The sequence below is a fragment of the Chrysochloris asiatica genome, unplaced genomic scaffold (assembly GCF_000296735.1).
Source record: "Chrysochloris asiatica unplaced genomic scaffold, ChrAsi1.0 scaffold00138, whole genome shotgun sequence".
NCBI classification, from domain to species: domain Eukaryota; kingdom Metazoa; phylum Chordata; class Mammalia; order Afrosoricida; family Chrysochloridae; genus Chrysochloris; species Chrysochloris asiatica.
Genome location: NW_006408656.1, coordinates 1,468,902 through 1,492,563, shown reverse-complemented (window position 1 = coordinate 1,492,563; position 23,662 = coordinate 1,468,902). Strand labels below are relative to the sequence as shown.

The 23,662-nt window shown below is 39.8% G+C and overlaps 2 protein-coding genes across 3 annotated transcripts in view; one reads left to right on the top strand and one right to left on the bottom strand.

The window, feature by feature from the left end:
* Positions 1-16,009, bottom strand: part of CBX5 (chromobox homolog 5) — a 30,800-nt gene extending 14,791 nt beyond the window's left edge. The window contains exon 1 of the mRNA XM_006869932.1: positions 15,917-16,009. The gene's annotated coding sequence lies outside the window, so the exon portion shown is untranslated. The remainder of the gene's footprint in view (positions 1-15,916) is intronic.
* A 1,400-nt stretch (positions 16,010-17,409) lies between these two features.
* HNRNPA1 (heterogeneous nuclear ribonucleoprotein A1) lies at positions 17,410-21,579 on the top strand. 2 transcript variants are annotated; one of them, XM_006869931.1, is made up of 10 exons: positions 17,410-17,485; positions 18,027-18,143; positions 18,419-18,565; positions 18,700-18,910; positions 19,001-19,093; positions 19,171-19,263; positions 19,612-19,686; positions 20,680-20,835; positions 20,945-21,002; positions 21,232-21,579. In XM_006869931.1, exons 1-9 carry the CDS (start codon positions 17,471-17,473, stop codon positions 20,998-21,000), a joined length of 963 nt encoding a protein of 320 aa, XP_006869993.1. In that variant the 5' UTR covers positions 17,410-17,470; the 3' UTR covers positions 21,001-21,002; positions 21,232-21,579. The 2 variants fall into 2 exon arrangements, with proteins under 2 accessions (XP_006869993.1, XP_006869992.1); XM_006869930.1 differs by lacking the exon at positions 21,232-21,579 and adding an exon at positions 19,904-20,053 and having other exon boundaries at positions 17,471-17,485; positions 20,945-21,000.
* The last annotated feature ends 2,083 nt before the right edge of the window (positions 21,580-23,662 follow it).

The window sequence follows — 23,662 nt, the reverse complement described above, 5'->3', positions numbered from 1 at the left end:
GAACTGCCTGCCACAAGGTCGGCAGTTCAAACTTACCAGCTGCTCCTCGAAAACCTTATATAGGGTCGCTATGAGTCAGAATCAACTCTTAATAGCACTTAACAACATCAAGAAAGCGGAGTTAACAGTCTGCCTTTTAGGTCTCTTCTTCCATTCTCTTTTTACACTTTTTAGTTAAAAGCTGTGAAAACAATGCCAAAGGAATAAAAAAAATTCTGTGATTAACTTCCCATGTGCAATCTTGTGTAAATACATTTAAGAGCTAACCCTGCATCACTAAAACATGCCAAATAAATCCCAAATGCCTAACTCCTAGAGAAACAGTGAGTTTATGTCGAAACCAAAGAGCTATTATGTCCCCCAAAGAGAAGCTTTTGTAAAAATATGCTAAGGCTGAATATAACAGCAGCAGGAAACATGTGACCTTCCAAATTCCTTAGCTGTTAAACTATATCACATGCTATAGGGTAAAGTAACTCCTGCAGCTTTATGTGTTAGTAAATAGCAAAAAAAGAGGAATAGTCTTTATTAACTAGGCACTAGAAACTAACAAATTTCCTAGAACAGGGTAGGTATGTTCTCTCTCAAAAGTAAAATATTTATTCTTACTCAGAAACACAACATTTTGGTGAAAATTTAAAAATAACTGAATTTAACAAATAAGTGAACAAAAATATTCTGGTGTTCACTCCTCCTACCTACAATTACATTAGGAAATAGAGTCTGATCAATTCCCTCCCCTCATCCTTAAGAACTACCTAAAGGGCACATGGGCTGAGGTCCCATTCTCTTTTGGAAATGGATTTTATAATAGCTGACAAATCAAATTGGGCCCCATGCCAGGAGTCAGAGTCCAACCATAATATTCTGTAAAGAATGGCATGCAATTGTCTTGTAAATCTCCTGGACAGTCACAGATCAGAAACTGGCAAGGATGACGACATAGTTCTGATGGAATGTGTCTTATCTTAACCTTGAAGTTACAGATCTGCTCAGGAGCAGCAGTAAGAAATGAGAAATGCACTCAGACATTCGAGGGAACATAATTCTCTTTTAGACAGTGCGACCCAGTGTATTAGGGTCAAATGAAACACAAAGCCAGACGGACAATTTAAGGGCTAGCGCCTGGACCAGATAAAGCATCAAGACTGGTGGTTCATGCTGAGCTTGGGAGGAGGGAGTGTTCCAGTATGAGAAATGAGACATGGCTGGCAGGATGATGGAGTGATTAAGGTAGAATCCTGATACCATGACGGAAGGAAAAGAGGATGAGCCCCTGAGCACAACCTTATCCTTGTGGAAATCTCCATGGGAAGGGGCGAGCAGCTTCTCAAGTTTCTAGCATCTCTTTCAGGCATGCCTGCTCTCAGCCCTCTCTTGAATATAGACAGGAACTTTCTGGTAAAGATATCAACAACTATACATAGTAGATTTCAGAAGCTAAAATCCACAAGGACAGGAGAAAACAGCAGGATCCACCAACCCTGCAGTATCAATAATACAAGGCAAATTTCACTATACAGGCCTCTGCATTCTGAGGAAATCACCTAAAATAAGAAAGCCTTGGAAAAAAACATCAAAGAGCTTTGTGATCAGGCACAGTAAGAACCCACATTCCAAGCCACTGACAGGAGACTCCTTTAACAGATGAATCTTCCAAAAAAAAAGGGAAGAGGTGAGGAGGTGAAGCACAAAGAGAAGTTGTTGGGGGGGGGGGGGGGGGGGAAGGAACCCATACATATAAGGATAAAGGGAAAGTTTAAAACTGTCACCCCCCAGCAATTACAGAAGAAAAAAAGGAGAGAGACATTACAGAATGCTGGGGAGACCTAGAAAAAAATTAATGCAATGGTCAGCTCTTTGCATGAATCAATCCTGGAAGCACAGAATCACCCATATGGGTCTCTCTGGTGTCTGCTCTGTCCAATTCAGGCTCTGCTCTAGAGTCCCTTTAGTCAACATTTTCAATGCCAGCTGTCTGCGTGGCTTTGCTTCAATCTTGGTGTAGCAAATGTTATTTTCATCATCATTATGAACAAAAGGATATATAACATAATTCTAAATATTTCTCTAAGCTTTTTTGTACTGTTTAAAAAGAAATGAAAAACAATTATGAAAAGGCATAATCAAATGCATTCTCTTATTTTAGACTTTTAATATAAATTCTAAAAGTCCACTTGTTGTTGTTGCTGTAAGTGCCGCTGACCTGGTTCTGATCCACAGCAACACTGTAAAGGGTTTCCAAGGAGCGGCTGGTGAGCTTGAACCAACAACCTTAACACCACGACTGCAATCCAGGGCATTAGCCCACAGCGAAATACCAGGAAGGAGGCAAAATTCTCCAGAAGTCAAGTTACAGCTCAAAAGCAGGGAAGATAGAGGGCATATGAAAAACTCCCTATATCATGTTGTTGTTAAGTGTTGTCGAATCAGTTCCGGCTTATAGCAACCCTAGGTTTTGGAGGAGCAGCTGGCAAGTCTGACCTGACAACCTTGTGGTCCAGGGCATTATCCTGTAGCACCACACCATGCCACTGATGGGTGACTTCAGTTGGCCCAAGTTTGAGAAACTTCTACTGTTACTCTAAAGTCTCTGGGGAAAGAGAAGTGGCTTAGGTAAAGATTAAACTGTCAACTACAGTAGTGCAGTCTTCAAGAAGTCCTCTCTATAGTCTGTTGCACCTTATAAACCCAATAAAAACAAACCAATTTACAGAACTATTTTAGTCTGCCCTATGTCTGTTCTTTGTTCTGTATGGATTTTAAAATACTGATGGTCGTAAGAATGTAACACATACAGCATAAAACTAAAATACCCTCTATAAAGATGCTTTTTTCCCCACTAGATTTACGATTTCCAAAGTATTAGCCATGTTACATTTTAACAAAAACAGCTTCATTTGAACAAAAACAGCATAGAGATGCACATTACAGCTGTCCTGACTGTCTCAGGTTTTGTTAAATGGGCTGATAACTATCATACTTCACCTCCACCAAAGGCCCAAGAGCAACCAATTCAAGAGGAGTTAAAAGCTTTTTAAACGTCTATTTAAGAGACTGGATTAGGAAAGAGTTGAGGAGCAAGATTAACTGTGGTCGTTAACACCCCTATCATTAACAAGCCACATATAGACAACACAAACTTTAATAGAGGAGTGTTGAAAGAGGAAATGTTTTCCCTTTGGCTAGCACAGCTTCAGTACATGATCTTTTTAAAAATCAGGCCAAAGCAGTGCTTCAACCAGGCTCACAATTACTATTCTGAGCCACTGTATTCTATTTGCTATCCATGTTTCCTGTTCTAGTGAACAAGGGAGGAAAGGGCCTTTTGTGCTTTTATATTAAAACACATACATTATAAATGGAGATAAAGGCTATATATTGCAAATTTCATTTTGTGGTTTACCCCCAAACTCAGACCACCATTTCAAAACACAAATGAATGTGGACTGCAGGACTCATTTTCCAGAACTGCTTAAAGTTATCCTTCGGGACCACAAGTCATTTAGCTGCAACATTCAAATTCTTAATCTCATCAAGCAGAGCAGTTTCACAAAAATAATTTTATGTGATTTATTTTATTAAAAGCCACTAGATGTCTTCTTTTGTGTCAGTCCTCTTCAAACTTACGGAATGCTTACACTCATCAGTGTGTAACAGCTAGAGATTCAATTGTTCAAAATTTATGAGAAAGCAGAACTTGGCACCACTATGGAGAATGTCTTCCAGATGGTGCTTTCCAACAACTCTCCTTAGAATGCACTGAACCCATCTCAAGGTCCTAAACTGTCCAAGCTCTCAAGGTGGGTGTTAATCTCACCCCCTCCTTAATTAAATGCAATGAAGAATGAACTGGTAGACCCTGTCACCTCTCAGAAAGAACATGAATACTTCATAAATAACTTTTAAAAAGTGGATTAATAGTAACATTTGAGTAGATTAAGGAGCTCGTGTGCCACAGTGGTTTAACTTTTCAGCAATTAAAACAGGGCAGCTGCTCTGCGAGAGAAAGACGTGGCAAAACGCTTCCATAAACATTCATATAGTCTTGGAAACTCTCTGACAGTTCTACTGTTTTATAGGATCGCTATGAGTTGGAATCACCCTGACTTTTGTGGGTTTTGGAGTGGGTTTTAGTATCTTTCCTGAATCTTGATGCCACTTTGGCAGAACACGTTCACAAAATATAGAAGAGTTAAAAGAATCCAGAAGTATCCAACCCCAAATAAAATTGTGGTCATAAAACATTTTTCAAACATCATTATTAAAATTTGGACTCAGTGCTACCCTGGGATCAACTAGTTTGTACAGGTTTTGGACTTCAGAGCATCAATTACAAAAGTCCCTTCAGGCCTTTAGACAAAACCTCTACTATATGGTGTTAAGATGTTGTTAAGTGCTGTTGAGTGGGTTCTGACTCATAGTGACCCTGTATAATAGGATTTCCCAGGAGCCGCTGCTGAGTTTGTACCACTGACTTTGCAGTCCAGCACATTATACCACAGCTCCACAAAGGTCAATGGTTTAGGTCCTCAGAGTCTTAGTTTAGCAAAGATATTTAAGAGACATAAAAATTAATCTGCATATCCTAAATTACAATCTCCTAAAAAAATCTGTAATTTAACTGTTGAGAAGATATTAGAATTTAAATCAATATACTAAAATCTGGTTAATCCATGCTCACAAAAGTAAGAGTTTTTATATAATTGGAGTAAGACTAACTCAGACCATAAAATTTCAAGGAACAAAAGAGAGTATTCCTTCAACATATGGCATAATTTTGTGCTTTGCCATTACGTGGGTATATGTGCAACATGAATTATACTGAAGTCATAGCCTACAATTTTGATAAAGTCAACCAGTATTGAACCTTTCCCCATCCCATATAAGGGAATCCTTGGCCATCTATTATCCTGACCAATTTCTCTCAGTGGCAATTTAAAAGCTGTAAAAAAATACATAATGGGTGATGACAGGAGAAACAAACCCATATCAGAAGTTATTGAACCTTGCAGGTCTTTGCAAGTGTCTCTATTGACATTTAAGTGTGAATTACTGTGCCACAATATCATAAAAAGTGTTCTCTACACTTCAGATATATTGATAGTTAAATACAATGAAAGGCCACCACCACATGAATGGCTAATGGACGTCAGCTTCAGACCACCAAGCTCCCAAGTGTTTTTTTACTTTTTTGTTCGTTTCCAATTATATTCCTAATTCAAACCTTATGCTAAAGGGATGGTTAATATAATTCTGACTCTTGCTCTAAAATTACTTGGTTGTGTAAAATGTATTGAAAGTTATTAAGCACTGCATGGGTACTGTGAGTCTAAATCCAGTCTTCAATTTAAGGTTGAGGATTTTGTTTCCTAAATCAACAATGGTTAGCACTGACTTTATAGATTGTTACAAAAAGGTTACTAAAAGGGCAACCTGTTAACAGAGGAAAGATCAGAGCAAGGGACGGATGAGATGTGAATCCTATCCTAACTAGAGATCACAAAAAGGTCAAATTGGACAGTTTACTTAACCTGGATGTTGGATATTTGCTCTACTTAATCCCATAGGTCTATTTGACTTTGAAAAAATCAAACAAATAGAAGATAAAAAAAATCTGACAGTAGTTAAAAATAACTAATGCTTTGCTAAGTGTTCCCTCCTCTTCTAATTTCTAGAAGTGTGTGTGTTGTTAGGTGCCGCCATTGAGTTGGTGCCAACTCATAGCACAACACAACGAAACACTGCCCATCCTTGGCCGACTCCACAATTGAGCCCATTGATGCCAACACTTTATCAATCCGTCTCTCTGGGGGTCTTCCTCCCTTTCTCTGACCCTTCACTAAAAGTGTGTGTAGAGTTGATATTATTTCTTCTTTTAAATTTGGTAAAACTGACCAGTGAAGCCATCTGGGTCTGTAGTTTACTTAGTGGGAAGATTTTCAACTGCAAATTCCATTTCCTTAATCGATACATAAAACCAAACCTGTTGCCATGGATTGTAACAGCAACCCTAAAGGACAGAGAACTACCCCATAGGGTTTTGAACCACAAGTTTAGTGGTTCAAACTCATCAGCCGCTCCTTGGAAACCCTATACAGGGTCACTATGAGTCAGAGCTGACTAGAAGGCACTATAACAGCAACAAAATGTTTACAGAAGTAGACTGTCGCATCTTTCTCCTACAGGGTTTAAAGTGATGACCTTTTAGTTAGCAACTGAATACTGAAGTACTGTGCCTTGGAGACTCCTTCCTTAATATTGTTGTGGTTGGTAAGTGCTGTTGAGTTAATTCTGACTCATAGCAACCCTGTATAGGGTTTCCAAGGAGCAGCTGGTGAGCTTGAACTATCGACCTTGAAGTGCAAACGATTTTGCAGTCTGCCGCATCATTAGCCCATAGCGCCACACCAGGACTCCTTCCTTTTTATTGGACTAATTAAATTCTGTATTTCTTAAGTGAGCTTTGGTAGTATTTCAAGAAGTAGCTAATTTCATCTAAGATATTTAATTTATTGGCATAGTTTATAGTTGCTGTACTTTTTTAATGTCTGTAGTATCAGTAATGATATCCGCACTCTTATCCCTGATGCTGGCAATTTGTCTTTTTTCCTGATCACAGTTGCTAAATTTATCAATTTTATAGATTTTCTCAAATAATCAATTTTCAGTTTCAGTGATTTTGTTTTATATTAATTACTGACTTTATATTTATTATTTTTCTTTTATTTTCATTGGATTTAACTTACTCTTTCTCTAGGATTTTAAGGTAGAAACTTAGGTCCCAACTTCAGATCTTTCCCTTTTTTAAATGGAAGAACTTAATGTTATATATTCTCTGTAAGCAGTGGCTTAGTTGCATCCTTCAAATTTTGCTCACATTCTTATTTTTATCCAGTTTAAAATGATTTTCTAACTTTCTTCATGATTTCTTCTCTGCGTACACAGGTTAGTTAGAAGTGAGTTTTGTTTCAAGATAATAGAAAAAAATTTCAGATGTTTTTCTGTTGATGTTTTCTAATTTCACTGTTAGGAAAACATACTTTATATGATTAAATCCTTTTAAATGTGAGACTTACTTTATGGTCAAGAAGATCATCTATTTTGGTTAAATGTTTGATGTGCCTTTGAAAAGAATGTGTATTTTGCTGTCCTTGGGTGGAGTGTTCTATACATGTTAATTAGATCATGTTGTTTGACAGTGCTGTTCAAAGTCTATTTCCTTACTGATTTTCTATCTTATTTTATCAATTGGAGTCCTGGTGTGGGGCTGTGGGGTAATGCACTATACTGTAAGGTCAGTCTGAACCACAGGTTGGCAGTTCAAACTCAGCAGCTGCTCCTTGGAAACTCTACAGGTACTTAACAACAACATTCTATCAACTATTGAGATGATGTATGCCAAAATATCCACTTAACTGATGCCTATTTCTTTTAGTTCTATCAGTGTCTTCTTTATGCATTTTTAAGTTTTAAGTTGTACACATACAATTATAGGTTTGTTGTGTCCTCTTGATAAATTACCAAGCCCTTTACCACCTTGTTGTTAAGTGCCATCAAGTTGGTTCCAACTTATAACAACCCTGTTTCCAAGGAGCAGCTGGTGGGTTTGAACTGCCAACTTTGCAGTCCAGTGTTTATCCTACAGTGCCACACCTAAACTTGTGTTATCTTTCCTATTTCATAGGTCTGGTAAGAAAAAAAGAACAAGAAAACACTGCAAAATATATAGCAAGTGAAGGAAAAATATTTGATAATAAAGTTAAAAATAACTTTAATAAATTTTCTGAACTATCTGTAATTTTCATCTATGCTTGTTTTCAACTACTCATATAAATGAGACTTGTCTATGTGTTATCAGATCCTTAAATATAGTTTATTATAAAATACTGAACAAAGTGTATTATACCCCACAACTCCCTGTGAGGTAAGTGAGTTTTACTGATTTAGGGATGAGAAACAAAGAACAGAAAGTTCAAGGATTTACAACAGAAACAAAACTTAATATAGATTTCCCAGTCTGTTAGTTGACCTCTGTTTAGCACAGGGCATTTTATTCCAACATAATTATAACGGTTGGCTCAGATATGAACCTTCTTTATTCTAAGAAACACAGATTACAATCAGAGAAATACTTGAATTTGGTTCACCTAGCCATGGAAGAAATTAAAAAAAAAAATGAGACTGCGATACAGAACTTGATCTTGAAATAATAGTTCTTTCAAATAAGCATCTCAATATCATTCTTTCTAGTGTCCTTCCTAGCAATAAAGCCCAATGCAAAGGTCACTCAGTAAATCTGAAGAACAGGAGGGGGCTTCAAAATATGCCTGGAAAAATGGAATTAGAACTTTTTGATGCCCCCTCATAAGAGGCAAACAATTTTTGACTCTGCACACACCCTAGTTTCTTTTAGGTAGAAAATGTCAGTGTTTTAGTTTGACCAACTACTATTAGCCACTCCTCGGAAACCCTATACAGGGTCGCTATGAGTCAGTATCGACTTGATGGCATTGTAGCGTAGTAGTTACGAATTGGGCTGCAAACCTCAGGGTGAGCAGTTCGAAACTACCAGCTGTTCCACAGGAGAAAGATGAGCCTTTCTGCTCCCATAAAGATTTACAGCCTCAGAAACCCTGTACAGGGTCACTATGAGTCGGAACTGACTCCATGGCACATAACAACAACACTATCTGGCATGGTGCTGTAAGATAAACACTGAACTGCTAAACTGAAGGTCTGTGGTCCAAACCCACCAGTCGCTCCTTAGAAACCCTATGCAGTTGGGCTATGAGCCCAACCAACTCAATGGTACTTAATAATAACCACTACTTGATAGGTTCCCTCAGTGACCAGATGTTTAAGTGTTTAATTACTAGCAGAAAGAATGGAGCCTCAAGCTTTAGCATTGTTGTTGTTACGTACTGTGTAATCGGTTCTAGACTCATAGTGACCCTGCATAGGGCTGCCGAAGCTGTAAATCTTTATGAGAGCAGAAAGCCTTATCATCGTTCTCCCACGGACTGGCTGGTAGTTTTGAACTGCCGACACCTTGAGGTTAGCAGCCCGATTCGTAACCACGCTACCAGAGCTCCTTAAACTTTAGCATAGGCACCTTGATAGACAGACCTGGCAATCTGCCTTGAAAACCCAAAGGAATAGCTCTACTCCGTACATGTGGTAGGGTGGCCAGGACTCTGGCAATTAACAGCTGTCAGCTACCTGGGGAGGAGTCCTGGTGTGGCACTGCAGGATAACGCACTGGAAGGCAAGATCAATTTGAACTGCAGGGTGAGCAGTTCAAACTAACCAGCTGCTCCTTGGAAACCCTAAACAGGGCTGTTATGAATCAATGCCAACTTGATAGCACTTAACAAGTTACCCTCACTGTTGTTAGTTCCTATTCATTAGGATGAGTGAAAACTGTCCAGCTAACCTATTACATCCCTTTAGAAAGCCATTTCTTTCAAAAGGCGTAAATATACAATTAACAAGTATAGATTTTTTTAATTATTATTATTCTGTTAGTACCCTGAGGAGTCTGACAATCAACCAGCAATTCAGTCTTCAGACTCTAAGCATGACCACCACAGAACTATGATGGTCCAAATATTAGTATGAATTCTTGATTCACATAATCATTACTTAATTAACAAAGTATAATTATTACTTTAAATACAAACTCCAAGAGTTAGGAGTCACTTTGTAAAAACTTAGATCTAAAAAGTCATTAGCTATTACATGGAGGTGCAAATGGTTAATGGACTCAGCTACTAATGGACAGGTTAGAAGTGTGTCTGCCCAGATGGAAGAAAAGCCTAGCTGATATGGTTCTGAAAAATCAGCTATTCAAAGTCCTATGGCACAGTACTACTTTGACATACATGGGATCACCATGAATATGAATCAGCTTGACAGCAAGTGGTTGGTATCTAACTCCTTCCATATAAGATGAAGAAACTAGAGACACCACAGAGGTCAAATGACTCACTCAAGTTTATACCTCTAGTTAACAGCAGAAGGTGAAAGAAAACCCAGACTTCTTGCACCTGTTTTTTTGGTTGTTTTGTTTTTTCCAATTACCTCTTTCCTTTTGTAAATAACCATTAAAAAAAAAAATTTTTTTTTTTTTTTTAAAAGATTAAATTTCTTTGGATAGTGGTTAGGGAATAGGAATGTAGTGGGCTGAATGGCAGACCCCCAAAAAGAGATGTCCACATCTAACTTCGCAAACCTGTCAATACTATTTCATTGAAAATGATCTTGAGAGTTTGTCCTTGATTTTTGTATGTAAGCCCCCAAGTACAATCACATGTATCTTAGAGAGGGGCAGAGGAACTTTTGAGAAGATATCAGAGGTTAGGACAAAACAGAAAAAAGCAGAAAACAGGCAAAGAACAGATTTCCCCATAGTGCTCCCAGAGGGAGGACAGCCCCGCCAACACCTTGATTTCAGACTTGTGGCTTTCAAAACTGTGACAGAATAAATTTCTCTTTTTTTAAGCCACCAAATTTGTGATAATTGGTTACAAAAGCCACAGGAAACTAAATACACAGGGAAGGTTTAAACACATAAACTGGATAGATAAAGCTAATTACTAATTCAAAAAGCATCCTGCTTCAAATGATACAAAGTATGCCAAAAATCTTCAATCCCTCATTCTAAAGGATAAACTGAAGCAACCACAGGATGCAGTTTGCAGCCTCCACCCTACCCCCAAAACTTGGCAGGCCTAAGACCAACTCAAAAAGGTCTAATATTTACATAGCTGCTAACAAGAACAGTGTAGGTTTTTTTCCCAAACATGCTCACTGGTAGAGCTCCTGGACAGACTAAACATAGGCAGCAGTTGTCACTGTGGGTGTTCTGCCAACACAAGTGTAAAGTTGTCATCAGAAATGAATATGTGATTTTAAGTGTGTTACAGAAATCCAGCAAATCTGTATCGTGGATTCTGCACAAGCCAGTTCTGCTCAGGATGACCTGGACTCCTTCCCATTGGTACAATTATCAATAAAAGTCATCCTCTATATAAGCAGAGAAACAAAATAAAAGTTTTATGTCAGGGAGAAAGATGATTGCCCAGAGTCCTAGTTCATGAATAACAACGTGTAAATAGTAACCATATAATATCAGTTACAAGCATTATCTCCCACTGTCATTTGTTACTTTTTAAATCAATATCCACAGTAGCTTAAGGTCTGAATTACATGTAAGGCAAAACGTAAAAGTACACCAAATAAAAGGAGCAAATAACCAAACCAAACCAAACCAAACTCCTGCAATGTTTTATGAGATCATTAAATAAGGAGTGCTTACTAGTGGTGCTTACAGTTGTTCCACATGATAAAGACGTGGTAGTCTGCTTAAGGATTTACAGCCTTGAAAACCCTACAGTAGGGCAGCTCTACTCTGCCCAAAAAGGTTGCTATGAGTTGAAATTGACTCAATCAATTGCAATGGGCTTGGTTTCTGGTTGGATATTAAATAGGTAATTTCAATAAGATATGAAAATCATGCTATATGGTTAAATATACTCCAACAAAAGCAAAAATGATGTCAGTCTTTCTCAGAAATCTCTATGCCCTAATGTATGCCTTTCTTTTTTCTATAGCTACTTTTAAAGGTTCTGAGTCTCCAGAGCTTTACTAAACATTTAACTCTGTTGTTGTTAGGTGTTGTCCAGCCAGTTCCAACTCATAATGACCATGTATAGTTTCTGAGGAGTCACTGGTGGGTTTCAACTACCAACCTTGCAGTTTAAGCCGATGTTGCAGTCCAGAGCTTTTCCTATACACCAGGACCTCTAGTCATTTGAAATGTATGTTTCTTCACTTTCCCAACTATCACTCTGTTCTCCTACTACTCAAACAGAAGCTTACTACTTAAATAGTTTTCAGACAGACAAGTGAAGATGTGTGATTTTCTCCTTTTAGTTAACAATCCTTTTAAAATTTGCTGTAATAAGAGAGCCTCTACATTCTAAGCACAAGTGTTTCTAATCTAACTTATTGTTTAATATAAACTCAACTCTTTAAATTACCTCCACCAGATAGAAATATTCATCACACTTGCGCACTATGGAAAAGGTTCTGTAATATTTCAAAGAAAATCACATCAATAATATACTAAATGAGCAGTGGTGGTCATGTGCTGTGGAGTCGGTTCCGACTCATACCAAGCCTGTACAGGGTTGCTGAGGCTGTAAATCTTTACAGGAGCAGAAAGCCTCATCTTTTTCCTACGGAACAGCTGGTAGTTTCGAACTGCTGACCTTGCGGTTCGCAGCCCGATTCATAACCACTATGCTCCTTATGAGGGGGTCAATTCAAGGATGTATAAACCCACGTACCTGGGGCTGGAGAGGGAGAAATGCCCTTAGAGAATATCTAAAGTGGTACAATTTTATTATCTATTATTTAGATCAAGGTGACCTGGTAGTGTAGTAGATTATGAACTGGGCTTCTAAGAGAGTCTGCAGTTCAAATACAGCAGTTGCTCTGTGGGAGAGATGAGACTTTCTGCTCCTATAAAGAATTACAGCCTCCGATACCCTATATCTGGCCACCACCACTATTCAGGGTTTTTTTCTCCACTGCCCCCTAAAAATGAGTCTTACAAAGTCCTAGGCTGTGAAACCAGTTCAAGTGAAATTGATCTGCACTTAGAAAATATCAGAGTGTTGTGCATAGTGAAACTTGTTTCAATCTGTGTATGTTGTTGTGTGTCGTGGAGTCAGTTCCGACTCATAGCAACCCTGTATAGGGTTTCCGAGGCTGTAAATCTTTACAGGAGCAGAAAGTCTCATCTTTCTCCCGTAGAAGAGCTGGTAGTTTCGAATTGTTGACCTTGCAGTTCGCAGCCCGATTCGTAACCACTACGCTACCAGATCTCCTTAATCTGCGTATAGAATCAGTGTAAAATGTATTTCTTACTGAGGGTCATGTCAAAAAGTGTGAGACACTAACCTAAAAGAATCCTAGAAAAGGAGAGAGTTAAATCAGATGAAAACTTAAGCTGCACATAAAGCAAGGTGTACCTTATTCAAAAACATTTGTAATTATTTCAGGAAGCCAAACACAAAATGCAATCAATCATGTGTTTGAATTACAAGAAATGGTGAAAACAAGCCACTCCCTAAAGGCTTCATCTTTTTTCTGCCTCCTTTATTTAAATTATTCCTAAGAGATAATCAACTCTTGTTAAGTGTCAAGCAGTAGGTTCTGACTCATGACAATATCGAGTTTCCAAGGAACAGCTAGTAAGTATGAACCACTGACCTTGCGGTTAGCAGTCCAGTGCTTATCCTACAGTGCTACACCAGAACTCAAAAACTTTAAAGTACCATCAAAATGGCTGTAAATCTTTGTGAGAGCAGAAAGTTTCATCTTTCTCCCACACAATGGCTGATGGAGTTGAACCGCTGACCTAATGGCTTATAAGTCAATGTGTATCCTACAGAGCAGAGCCATCATGCTCCCTAGGATTTCAACACTAGCACCTACCATTTTAGAACAAGTTTACAACCAGTGGAGTTTTTGCTACACACATCATCACATTTGGCAATGTCTGGAGAACTTTTGGTGATCACACTGAGGGTAAGGTTAGGGGGAATGTATGTGTGATGCTATTGGTGTCTAACAGATTATAGGACAAAGATGCTGTTAAACATCCTACAATGCAGATAACCAAAAAAACCCCAAACTTGTTGACATCAAGTCCATTTCAAATCATGGTGACCCTACAGGGGAGATAGAACACCCTAGCATTTCCAAGGCTGTAATTCGGACCAACTGGATGGCACTTAATAACAACAATCTTTATGGAAGCTGACTGTCGTATCATACTCCCACAAGCAGTTGGTGAGTTTGAACTGCTGACCTTTGGGTTAGAAGCTGAATTCTTAACCAAAGGGAAGCTCTCCACAATAAAGAATTACCTAGTTCAAAGTGTCAGCAGTGCTAATATTGAGCGACCCCGTTTTAAATTGGGGACATACACCCTTAGCCCAGTCCACTTTAGTTCTTGGAAGAGAAACAGTTGAACCATTATCCTATCTACAAGTAGACTTATAACCACATATAAATGAAATTCATCATGAGTTTAAGTAAAATAATCATTTTTCAGTTTGGGGGAGTACTAACTTTGAAAGGTCTCTAATCTTAAGTGTACTGAAGTTTATTAACATATAGCATTTAATATTTTTCTCTTGACATAAATAAATTCACAAATAATTCAGTAAAGACTCTCATACAACATGTAATAAAAATTTATATATTTTCCCAAAACATCCTGAAATAGTAGAATAAGCATTACCAGCAGATGGACTGCCAGGGGGAAAAAAACCTAGAAAGAAATATAAGCAAAAGGCAGTGAGTTATCCAGGTGATGAATGGTTCTTCTCTCCCCAACACCTAAACATCACCCTCCTTAAGCCGCTTCCTTCTTCTCCATATTCAGACATCCTCAAAGAACAGAAAGAGACACTTAGAAAATCTTTAATGGTGTGGGTGGGGGAAAAACTAAAGGACTTCAAAAAGTTCGTGGAAAAATGGAAAGGGGAAAGGGGTGGAGAGGAAAATTCCTCAGAGACTAAGATACAGGCATTAGGGACACAGAAAATATGTGCAACACACTTAGCATGACATCTAGCACACTCTAAGCACTTAAAAAGTTATTATCTTCCTATTGATAGGAATCAAATTGACAAGTTAAAAGATTAATGGGAACCATAATAAGTGATTGCACAACTCAGAAGAATGTAATCAATGTCACTAAACTGTACAGTTAGAAAATACTGACTTGGTCTGTTTTGCGGTGTATAGGGTATTCTCAACAGCAAAATAAGTTTTAGGAAAAAACTCCACAAAATCGGAGCGCTAACTTCTTTTAGAAAACAACCCTTAGTTCTAAACTCTTTTTTACAAGTGTAAGAAGGGGTGATGAAAAGTACTTGACTGTAACTGGAAATACAAAAACTACTTTTATTTTTTACTTAACTTTAATCACAAATGATTATCCCTGCAAAGACTCACTTCGATGCCACTATGTCCCTGATGTGTACCTTCCCAAAATTAACACATACATATTAGTCTGTAGAAATATGCATTGTTCTGTAATCTTGTCCATGACAGTACATATTTATCCCATTCGTTGTAACAGTCATCAGTCAGCTTTGCTAAAGAAGCGCGTTTCCAGAGTTAAATGACTTCTGCTTCCCACAAAAAAAGTGTGATGGATGGGAAGTACTGATGTTGGAAAAAAGGTCAAACTCAGGTACAGAGAGGCAAATTTATAGGTTTTCTTTCCATGGAGATGTATGGGATGGTGGCCCAAGACTCCGTTTGAGAAAGCACCGTGGATAAATTATACACCGCCACACGCCAACAGTCTTTGAATCCTCTCCTAACAACCCCAAATCTAAGACCTCCCTCTCGACTGGAGCGCTGATTGGACGTCTGGCCCGAGAGCTTTCTGGAGACTATTTGCTCACTGGTTCCAGATTTGGTCCATCCATTTACCCGCCCGACTCCGCATCCCCCATTGGAGTCAGATCGCGGATTCTCGGAGAAGCCCAACCTACCGCGCGCTTAGTGTTCATTGGTTCAAAGAACCACTGCTCAGGAGGGGAAAACCCGCCTCCCACATTCCGAAGGCCCTAGGACGATCAGTCGGTAGATGTAGGCACACCTAATTGGCCTATAACGTCGCCAGTCAAACGCTAGGGCTGCACAGCGCCGAAAACCCCACAGGGATTAAAACATCCCGCCCCCTGCTCATCCATTGGTTGGCCCGACTCACCGGTCCCCCCTTCACTGTCCCCCACCCCGAGGCCCATTCATTCCACACAATAACGGGTCCGATTGAAAACGGTTTAAGACCTCCTATGGATAGATAAGATTGTCAGACACTTACCCGGGATCGAGAGTGATCACTCACGCTAACGTCTTCTCTGTTACTCTGTGGCAAGGCCGGACCACAAGCCACTGCTGCCGCCTCCTTCTGCGCAACGCCAACCGCCCGCCAAAACGGATCCTTCTCTGCGCTTGCGCGACCAATCCTGAGCCCTGACCCTTTCTCCGCCCATTATGCCTGCGCAAGTCCCGCCACTACGCAGGCGCTGTGGGTTCAACGCCACTCCCGCCCGCCATTTCACGTGTCCCAAACGGCAGGTGGAACTTCTTAGTGCGCCTGCGCAGCCTCCCCATACACATATATATACATATACATATATACATGTGTACATATATACATATATATGTATATATATATATATTTTTTTTTTTTTTTTTAACTACACATGGGCCTTGTAGGTGATCTTGAATACCACTCCACACCTCCGCCCAAAATCTGTTACAGGCTAAATGCATTTCTAATGTACACTATTTGGCGTGCTTTTAAAAGGAATGCACTACTTGGAGGGTGGAGAATCCAAAACTTAAGCATCCTGAAATCAAACCCATTCCCGTTGAGTAGAATTCTGACATAATTACCGTAGGGTTGTTGTTGTTAAGTGCCGTGGAGTCGGTTCCGACTCATAGCGACCCTGCACAGGATTTCCGAGGCCGTAAATCTTTACGGGAGCAGAAAGCCTTATCTTTCTCTCTTGGAATAGCTGGTAGTTTCGAACTGCCAACCTTGAGGTTAGCAGCCCGGTTACCCTAGCGTAGTGGTTACGAATCAGGCTACGAACCTTAGGGTCAGCAGTTCGAAACTACTAGCTGTCCCGCGGGAGAAAGATGAGACTTTCTGCTCCGGTAAAGATTTACGGCCTCGGAAACCCTGTACATGGTCGCTATGAGTGGAAACCGACTCCACGGCACATAACCACCACCACCGCCACCACCATGGTTTCCAAGGCTGTAAATGTGTTTAGAACGACGACAAAGTTCAAGCCGCTGACCTTTCGTATCTCAGTCAGGCGCTTAACCACTGCGCCACCAGGGGCCCTTTAAATACTTTGTTGTTTTTGCCAAGTCCCGACCCATAGCGACCCTATATATAGGGTTTCTGACGAGCAGCTGGTGAGCTTGAACCACCAATCTTGGGGTTCAAACCAACTTTACGGTCTAGCGTATTAACCCAAAGAGCCACACACCACGACTCCTTTAACCACTTTAGTTACATTCAAACATGAATGACTGGCCGGGTAACCAATCAGATTAACTAAAATTATCATTATTCAGGAACCAATAGACTTCAATGGGTGGAGCCTGAGTAGACCGCCCAAATGGATGACGTAACAGAGCTGTGCAGCATTACAAACCAATAGTATGAGGAAGATATATCACTTATCCAATCAGAACTAAGCAAAAGCGGACACTCCCAATCCCGAAAGTGAGAAGGCGGGATAAAAAAGAGAGGCCGTAGGTAGGCTGGCAGATACGTTCGTTAGCCTACTCCTTTCTGCTCGTGGACACCGCGGAGGAAGCATCGTCTTTTTTTTTTTTCTCCCCCCTCACCGCCGTCATGTCTAAGTCAGAGGTGAGTAAGATGTCCATTTCAACTTATTTTCTTCCTATCTTCTTACTGCGTTCTTTAACATTCGGCTTTATTTTATTGCTGGCACCATCTGTATCGGCAGTTGCTTCCGTCCTGCCAGGGCCTACCCCTCCCGAAGTTCAAGTCGCCATTTTGTCTTCGTCGTCGCCATGAGGCCGCCGTCCGGCAACCATTAATTATACTGGGCTTGGGTTACGCACGGCAGAACTGTTAGGCACTGTCGGTGTGCTTTTGCTATTATTATTTTTTACCTTGGCTCTATGGAATAGCGTTTTTACTCTTCGATTGGCGACGTAGGTCTCCCTGCCAAGTCCTTTTGTTGCGCGTGCGTCTTAAGGCGTGTAGGGACGCATGCGCCTCAGGCTTCGCGAGCCTATTAACCCCCAACGTCGCGCCACCCAGATAGGAAGAAGCACGTGGCTTGTCGCACTCAGGTGGAACAATGCTATGTATGCGAGTGCCTAGTTGTGCTTTTGGAAACTGAGTTACGTGTAATATCTTCAACGTTGTTTCCTACTCCTAGTCTCCTAAAGAGCCCGAACAGCTGCGGAAACTCTTCATCGGAGGTTTGAGCTTTGAAACAACAGATGAGAGCCTGAGGAGCCATTTTGAGCAATGGGGGACGCTCACGGACTGTGTGGTAAGATAAAAGGCAGAATGAAGCCTTTTTCTTCGGTTCATGTTTTTGGGGGCTCCTGTTTGAACATAAAGGTTATTAGAATTGTAGCTTGGACAGTGTGACTTTACTGATTATCTTGGACCTCCAGGATCCCAACTCAATACCTAGAACAATGACAAACTAAAGTGCTTTGTAATATTACTGGTATAAAATTCCCTGTTTCCTCGTTCAGTATGAGAATGGTAATAGCGACTGGGATCTTAGCCATGTGTTAAATGAATTGACAACTTCCTCAGGTGATGAGAGATCCAAACACCAAGCGCTCCAGAGGCTTTGGGTTTGTCACTTATTCTACTGTGGAGGAGGTGGATGCAGCCATGAATGCAAGGCCACACAAGGTGGATGGAAGAGTGGTGGAACCAAAGAGGGCTGTTTCAAGAGAAGTAAGTTTCTCCTCTTGGTCCTTTGGAAATGTGCCAGAAAGAGTATTGGAAGATTGTTGGACTTCTGGATTTTGGGAGGTAGCCATGGTTTTTTTTTAACTAAGTAACTTAATGTGGTTTCCTTTTTATTTAAGGACTCTCAAAGACCAGGTGCCCACTTAACTGTGAAAAAGATTTTTGTTGGTGGCATTAAAGAAGACACCGAAGAGCATCACCTAAGAGATTATTTTGAGCAGTATGGAAAGATTGAAGTGATTGAAATCATGACAGACAGAGGCAGTGGCAAGAAGAGGGGCTTTGCATTTGTAACCTTTGATGACCATGACTCTGTAGATAAGATTGTTAGTAAGTATCAGATGATTGGACCTTAGTAGGATTCTAAGATCCATGTGGTGTTTGAAACACAAAGATTTATTTTCTTTTGAAATTTTTTAGTCCAGAAGTACCATACTGTGAATGGCCACAATTGTGAAGTAAGGAAAGCCCTGTCAAAGCAAGAGATGGCCAGTGCCTCCTCCAGTCAAAGAGGTGTGTGTTGCTTAAACCTTAAACGTTAATTCAGGGCAACCCAAACTGTATGGTCTGACATAACTTGTTTCTCAAAGGTCGAAGTGGTTCTGGAAACTTCGGTGGTGGCCGTGGAGGTGGTTTTGGTGGGAATGACAACTTTGGTCGTGGAGGAAACTTCAGCGGACGAGGTATGTATGATAATACGTATCAAAGCTGTAAATTGATAGTCTACGATAACACCTATGGTGCTGCGTGTGAAAAACCATTGCTTCCAGTGTATTCTGACCAAAGTGTAGTCATGGGACAGAATAACCCCACAGAGCAGCTGTTGATTTCAAGCCACTGACCTTTTAGGTTAGAAGCTGAGTATTATGTCCACAACAATGTAAGAGGTGTAGTATGTAACGTCTGATCATTATCTTCAAAGATATGTTTTGTTAAAATGTCATTCTCCTGGTTAGTGAAAAGCCAAGAATTGGCAATTGTGTTATGTAGAATAAGGACTACCTCCTAAAATGGAAACTTATTTCTTCCAGGTGGCTTTGGTGGCAGCCGAGGTGGTGGTGGATATGGAGGCAGTGGGGATGGTTATAATGGATTTGGTAATGATGGTGAGTGGCTCATCCTGGTTGATTTTTGTTTTCAATAAGGAACATGTAGGCACGCTCCCATTACCTTTAGGTAGGCTAGTCGACACTAAAAGTAGTGCATGACAAACTCAATTCTCACCATAATACGCATGCTGTGGGCAAGCCTTTAGCCCTGTGCTTGCACAGGTATTGATTGTCAAATACTTTTGTCTTATTGAGAAGAATTGTATTCTTGTAGGTGGTTATGGAGGAGGCGGCCCTGGTTACTCTGGAGGAAACAGAGGCTATGGAAGTGGTGGACAGGGTTATGGAAACCAGGGCAGTGGCTATGGCGGGAGTGGCAGCTATAACAACGGAGGAGGCGGAGGCGGCTTTGGCGGTGGTAGTGGTAGGTATCCAGTGATGCAAGTACTTGGTGTGAAAGCTAGACTAGCCTCTTAGAGTTTGCCCATGTTTTTTGGGTTTGATGCTGTTATACAGCATTAAGTGTTAACACTGCATGGTATATTTCAAAGGTAAATAGATTTGCTGTGCTACTACCTCCTCCTAGCTTTAAGCTGGGGCCGCCTCACTCACTATTAAGTAGATGACATAAGTGGATAGTGGTATCTTTATTGGAATTAGATTAGCTTCCACTGCAGGATTTAGGGTCTTCATTCTGGGACCTGAGGCACTTAGTTGATATATCCAAGAAGTTTGTTAGCAGTGGCCCTAAATGGCAAAAAGCTCTAAAGCCCTTCAAGGCTAGAAATTAGATCTTTTTTAAAAAACACATAAACAAATTTAACAATCTTATAATCTTATGGGTTGGTTTTCTTTTTAAGCTGCTGGATTATTCAACTTAATGCCCTGACCAGAGAAGATGGGATTGCAGAGATAACCAGTGACTAGAACCAAAGTAGCTTGGGAGGGAAAGGGCAAGCAAATGATAAAACCTTTTCTTCACTTGTGAATACTAATACTGACAGGTTTTATCGTCCTCCAAGTAACACAAAGGCCTTTTTCCCTTCCTAGGAAGCAATTTTGGAGGCGGTGGAAGCTATAATGATTTTGGCAATTACAATAATCAGTCTTCAAATTTTGGACCCATGAAGGGAGGAAATTTTGGAGGTAGAAGCTCTGGCCCTTATGGTGGTGGAGGTCAATATTTTGCCAAACCACGAAACCAAGGTATTGTATCTATGTAATATTGGTGTAGCTTGAATTTTATTATGATGATCATACATATCTCAAATGGAATTATTAGACACTCAAACCGTACCCAATATTCTTCCCTCAGGTGGCTATGGCGGTTCAAGCAGCAGCAGTAGCTATGGGAGTGGCAGAAGGTTTTAATGATAGCCAGGTAAGTAGGCACCTTTTCATGTTTTGAGTTAATTTTTATAATTGCTAATGAACCCAGTAACCCTAATGTAGCTGAGCAGTGCAACAGTTAACATAATTGTAGTAAAATTGTGGATATTAATATTCAAGCACAGCAAAATTTGTGGGAAACAACTTGCTATTGGATTGTAGCCTTGAGTCTTAATGTGTTTAGATTAACAACTTTATTCCATATTGTTCAACAGGAAACAAAGCTTAGCAGGAGAGGAGAGCCAGAGAAGTGACAGGGAAGCTACAGGTTACAACAGATTTGTGAACTCAGCCAAGCACAGTGGTGGCAGGGCCTAGCTGCTACAAAGAAGACATGTTTTAGACAATACTCATGTGTATGGGCAAAAAACAAAACAAAACAAACTCGAGGACTGTATTTGTGACTAATTGTATAACAGGTTATTTTAGTTTCTCTTCTGTGGAAAGTGTAAAGCATTCCAACAAAGGGTTTTAATGTAGATTTTTTTTTTCCGCACCCATGCTGTTGATTGCTAAATGTAATAGTCTGATCATGACGCTGAATAAATGTCTTTTTTTTAATGTGCTGTGTAAAGTTAGTCTACTCTGAAGCCATCTTGATAAACTACCCCACAGTGTGAAGTTTAGAATTCCTTCAGGGTGATGCCAGATTCCATTCAGTTTACTTATATAACCTTAGAGAAGGACTGCTTGGGGGCAGAGAAGCCATTTGCAGAAACCATGGTATAGTTGAACTGACAGTTGCTATGTTAAGAACCTGGAATTTACCATTAAATGGTCACCCAAGCAGTTAAACAATTGGTTATAAAAATGGTTGTTGGCACATCCTATGCAATATATCTAATTTGAATTAATGGTACCAGATAAAATTATAGATGGGATTGAAATTTATGTATCATCCATGATCATGTGTATTCAATAAAAAGATTTAATATCTTGAATGGAATGGAAAACTGTATGGATTTGAGACCGGCAGAGTTTTGGACTTACCCTACCCACTACCCCTGAACCATGTTGAATGCTTCTCAAAACTCAAATTCATTACTCTGCCAGAGTAGGCACCAGGTGGTGGCTAATGCCACCCCATAAGTTTATTATACAGATTAGAAGTGTTTGGGAGACCTTTCTAAAATATAACGGATACCAAATTTTATTCTTAACATTAAAGAAGCTTACATTAAAGGAAAACTGCAGTTATGCTGGGTTCTGGATGGGTGGGTCTTTATAAAGATTTATAGATAAAATACAACTCTGGGGAGCAAAATTATAGAAAAGGGAATGGAAACTAACTTTATCCATATAAAGTTGACTTTAACTGCAGCTTTCCTTTAAACACATTTTAAAAGTGTTATTTGTATAGAACATGATTTCTAAATCTAAATGGTTAATCTCCAATAATTGTTATTTGTACATAGGTTCTTCTGAGCCTTCCCTTTGGTACCCTTTTTAATTTCAGCACCATTGTACCTTAGTATAGAGATTGTTGATAAATAGTGTATATTCCATTCCATGGGTCTGTTGATTGAAATTTGGGGAGGAGGGTGGAGAAAGGTGGGTGGGAGGTGTTGGTGGGTGGGGAAGTATGGGTGATAGTTCCATGGGTTTGATACTGGCTGAGTTTGCAATAGCAGGTGGAACCTTAACTGTTGAGGGAGTTTGCAGATACCTCAGGATTCCTGACAATGCCTTTAAAGATCCAGGAGAGATGTTCAGCTACTAGGAACTGCTAGCAAATATAGCGCGAATGGCTCCGAGCTCAGACACTCTACAGCTGAGAGTAGACACTTGTGGTATGTGGAGTACAGATAAGCCAGGGGCAGGCCACGGCACGCTCCATGAAAGCTAGGAGGGAGTGAAGTTTCAGTGACCACCGCAAGGAAGGAGGCAGACAAGAGTAAGGTACATCTGACTCTTAGGACTAGCAGTCAGAACCAGGAGGCAAGGTTTTATTGCTATGCTGGTAGGTAAGAACAGATTTTATTTACATCTATATAGTTCTCTAAAATTCAGTTTTCTGCTAAATGTTAACTATTGAGCCAAAAGAAAACTAGTCCAGTTATATACTTGGTTTTACTGGAGATGAATTCTATCTAAATCCATTCCCTAGTTTTGATGGCTCCCAATTGAAGGAAGTGTGAGCACATTAAATTATTTCTATTGTAATTATTTACACTTAAGATAACATTTTGCCCTTTAATTTTTGTTAATTTCTACTTTCTATTGACCCATTTTTCTTAAAATAACGGCTCAAAGTAGTAACGCATTATAGTTTTCCCCAAAATGACTGTGGGAGGGTGGGTGGACCATTAGTGGGAGGTGGGGTTAACTTGATGGGACTTGGTCTCAGGAAAAAAGCTAGTTTTCTAAAGATGATTTACTTTTTTAGGAACGAACGTGCTACTACAGACATCAACTCATTTTAAAAAAAAAAGCCAGAATCTCATTTGTCCACACTTAAAACTTAAACGGTAAGTAATTTGGCTTGCTGTCTGTACTATTTCCTATATAGAAAATGGATAGAGTTGCTTATAGAATTCTTTTACTTCTGCTATGTAAATAAATACAATCTTTTCCTCTTTTTGCAGAAACATCCTCCTGAGGACCTTTATCTGAGCCATTGTGTGCTTCATTCTCACTGCCATGC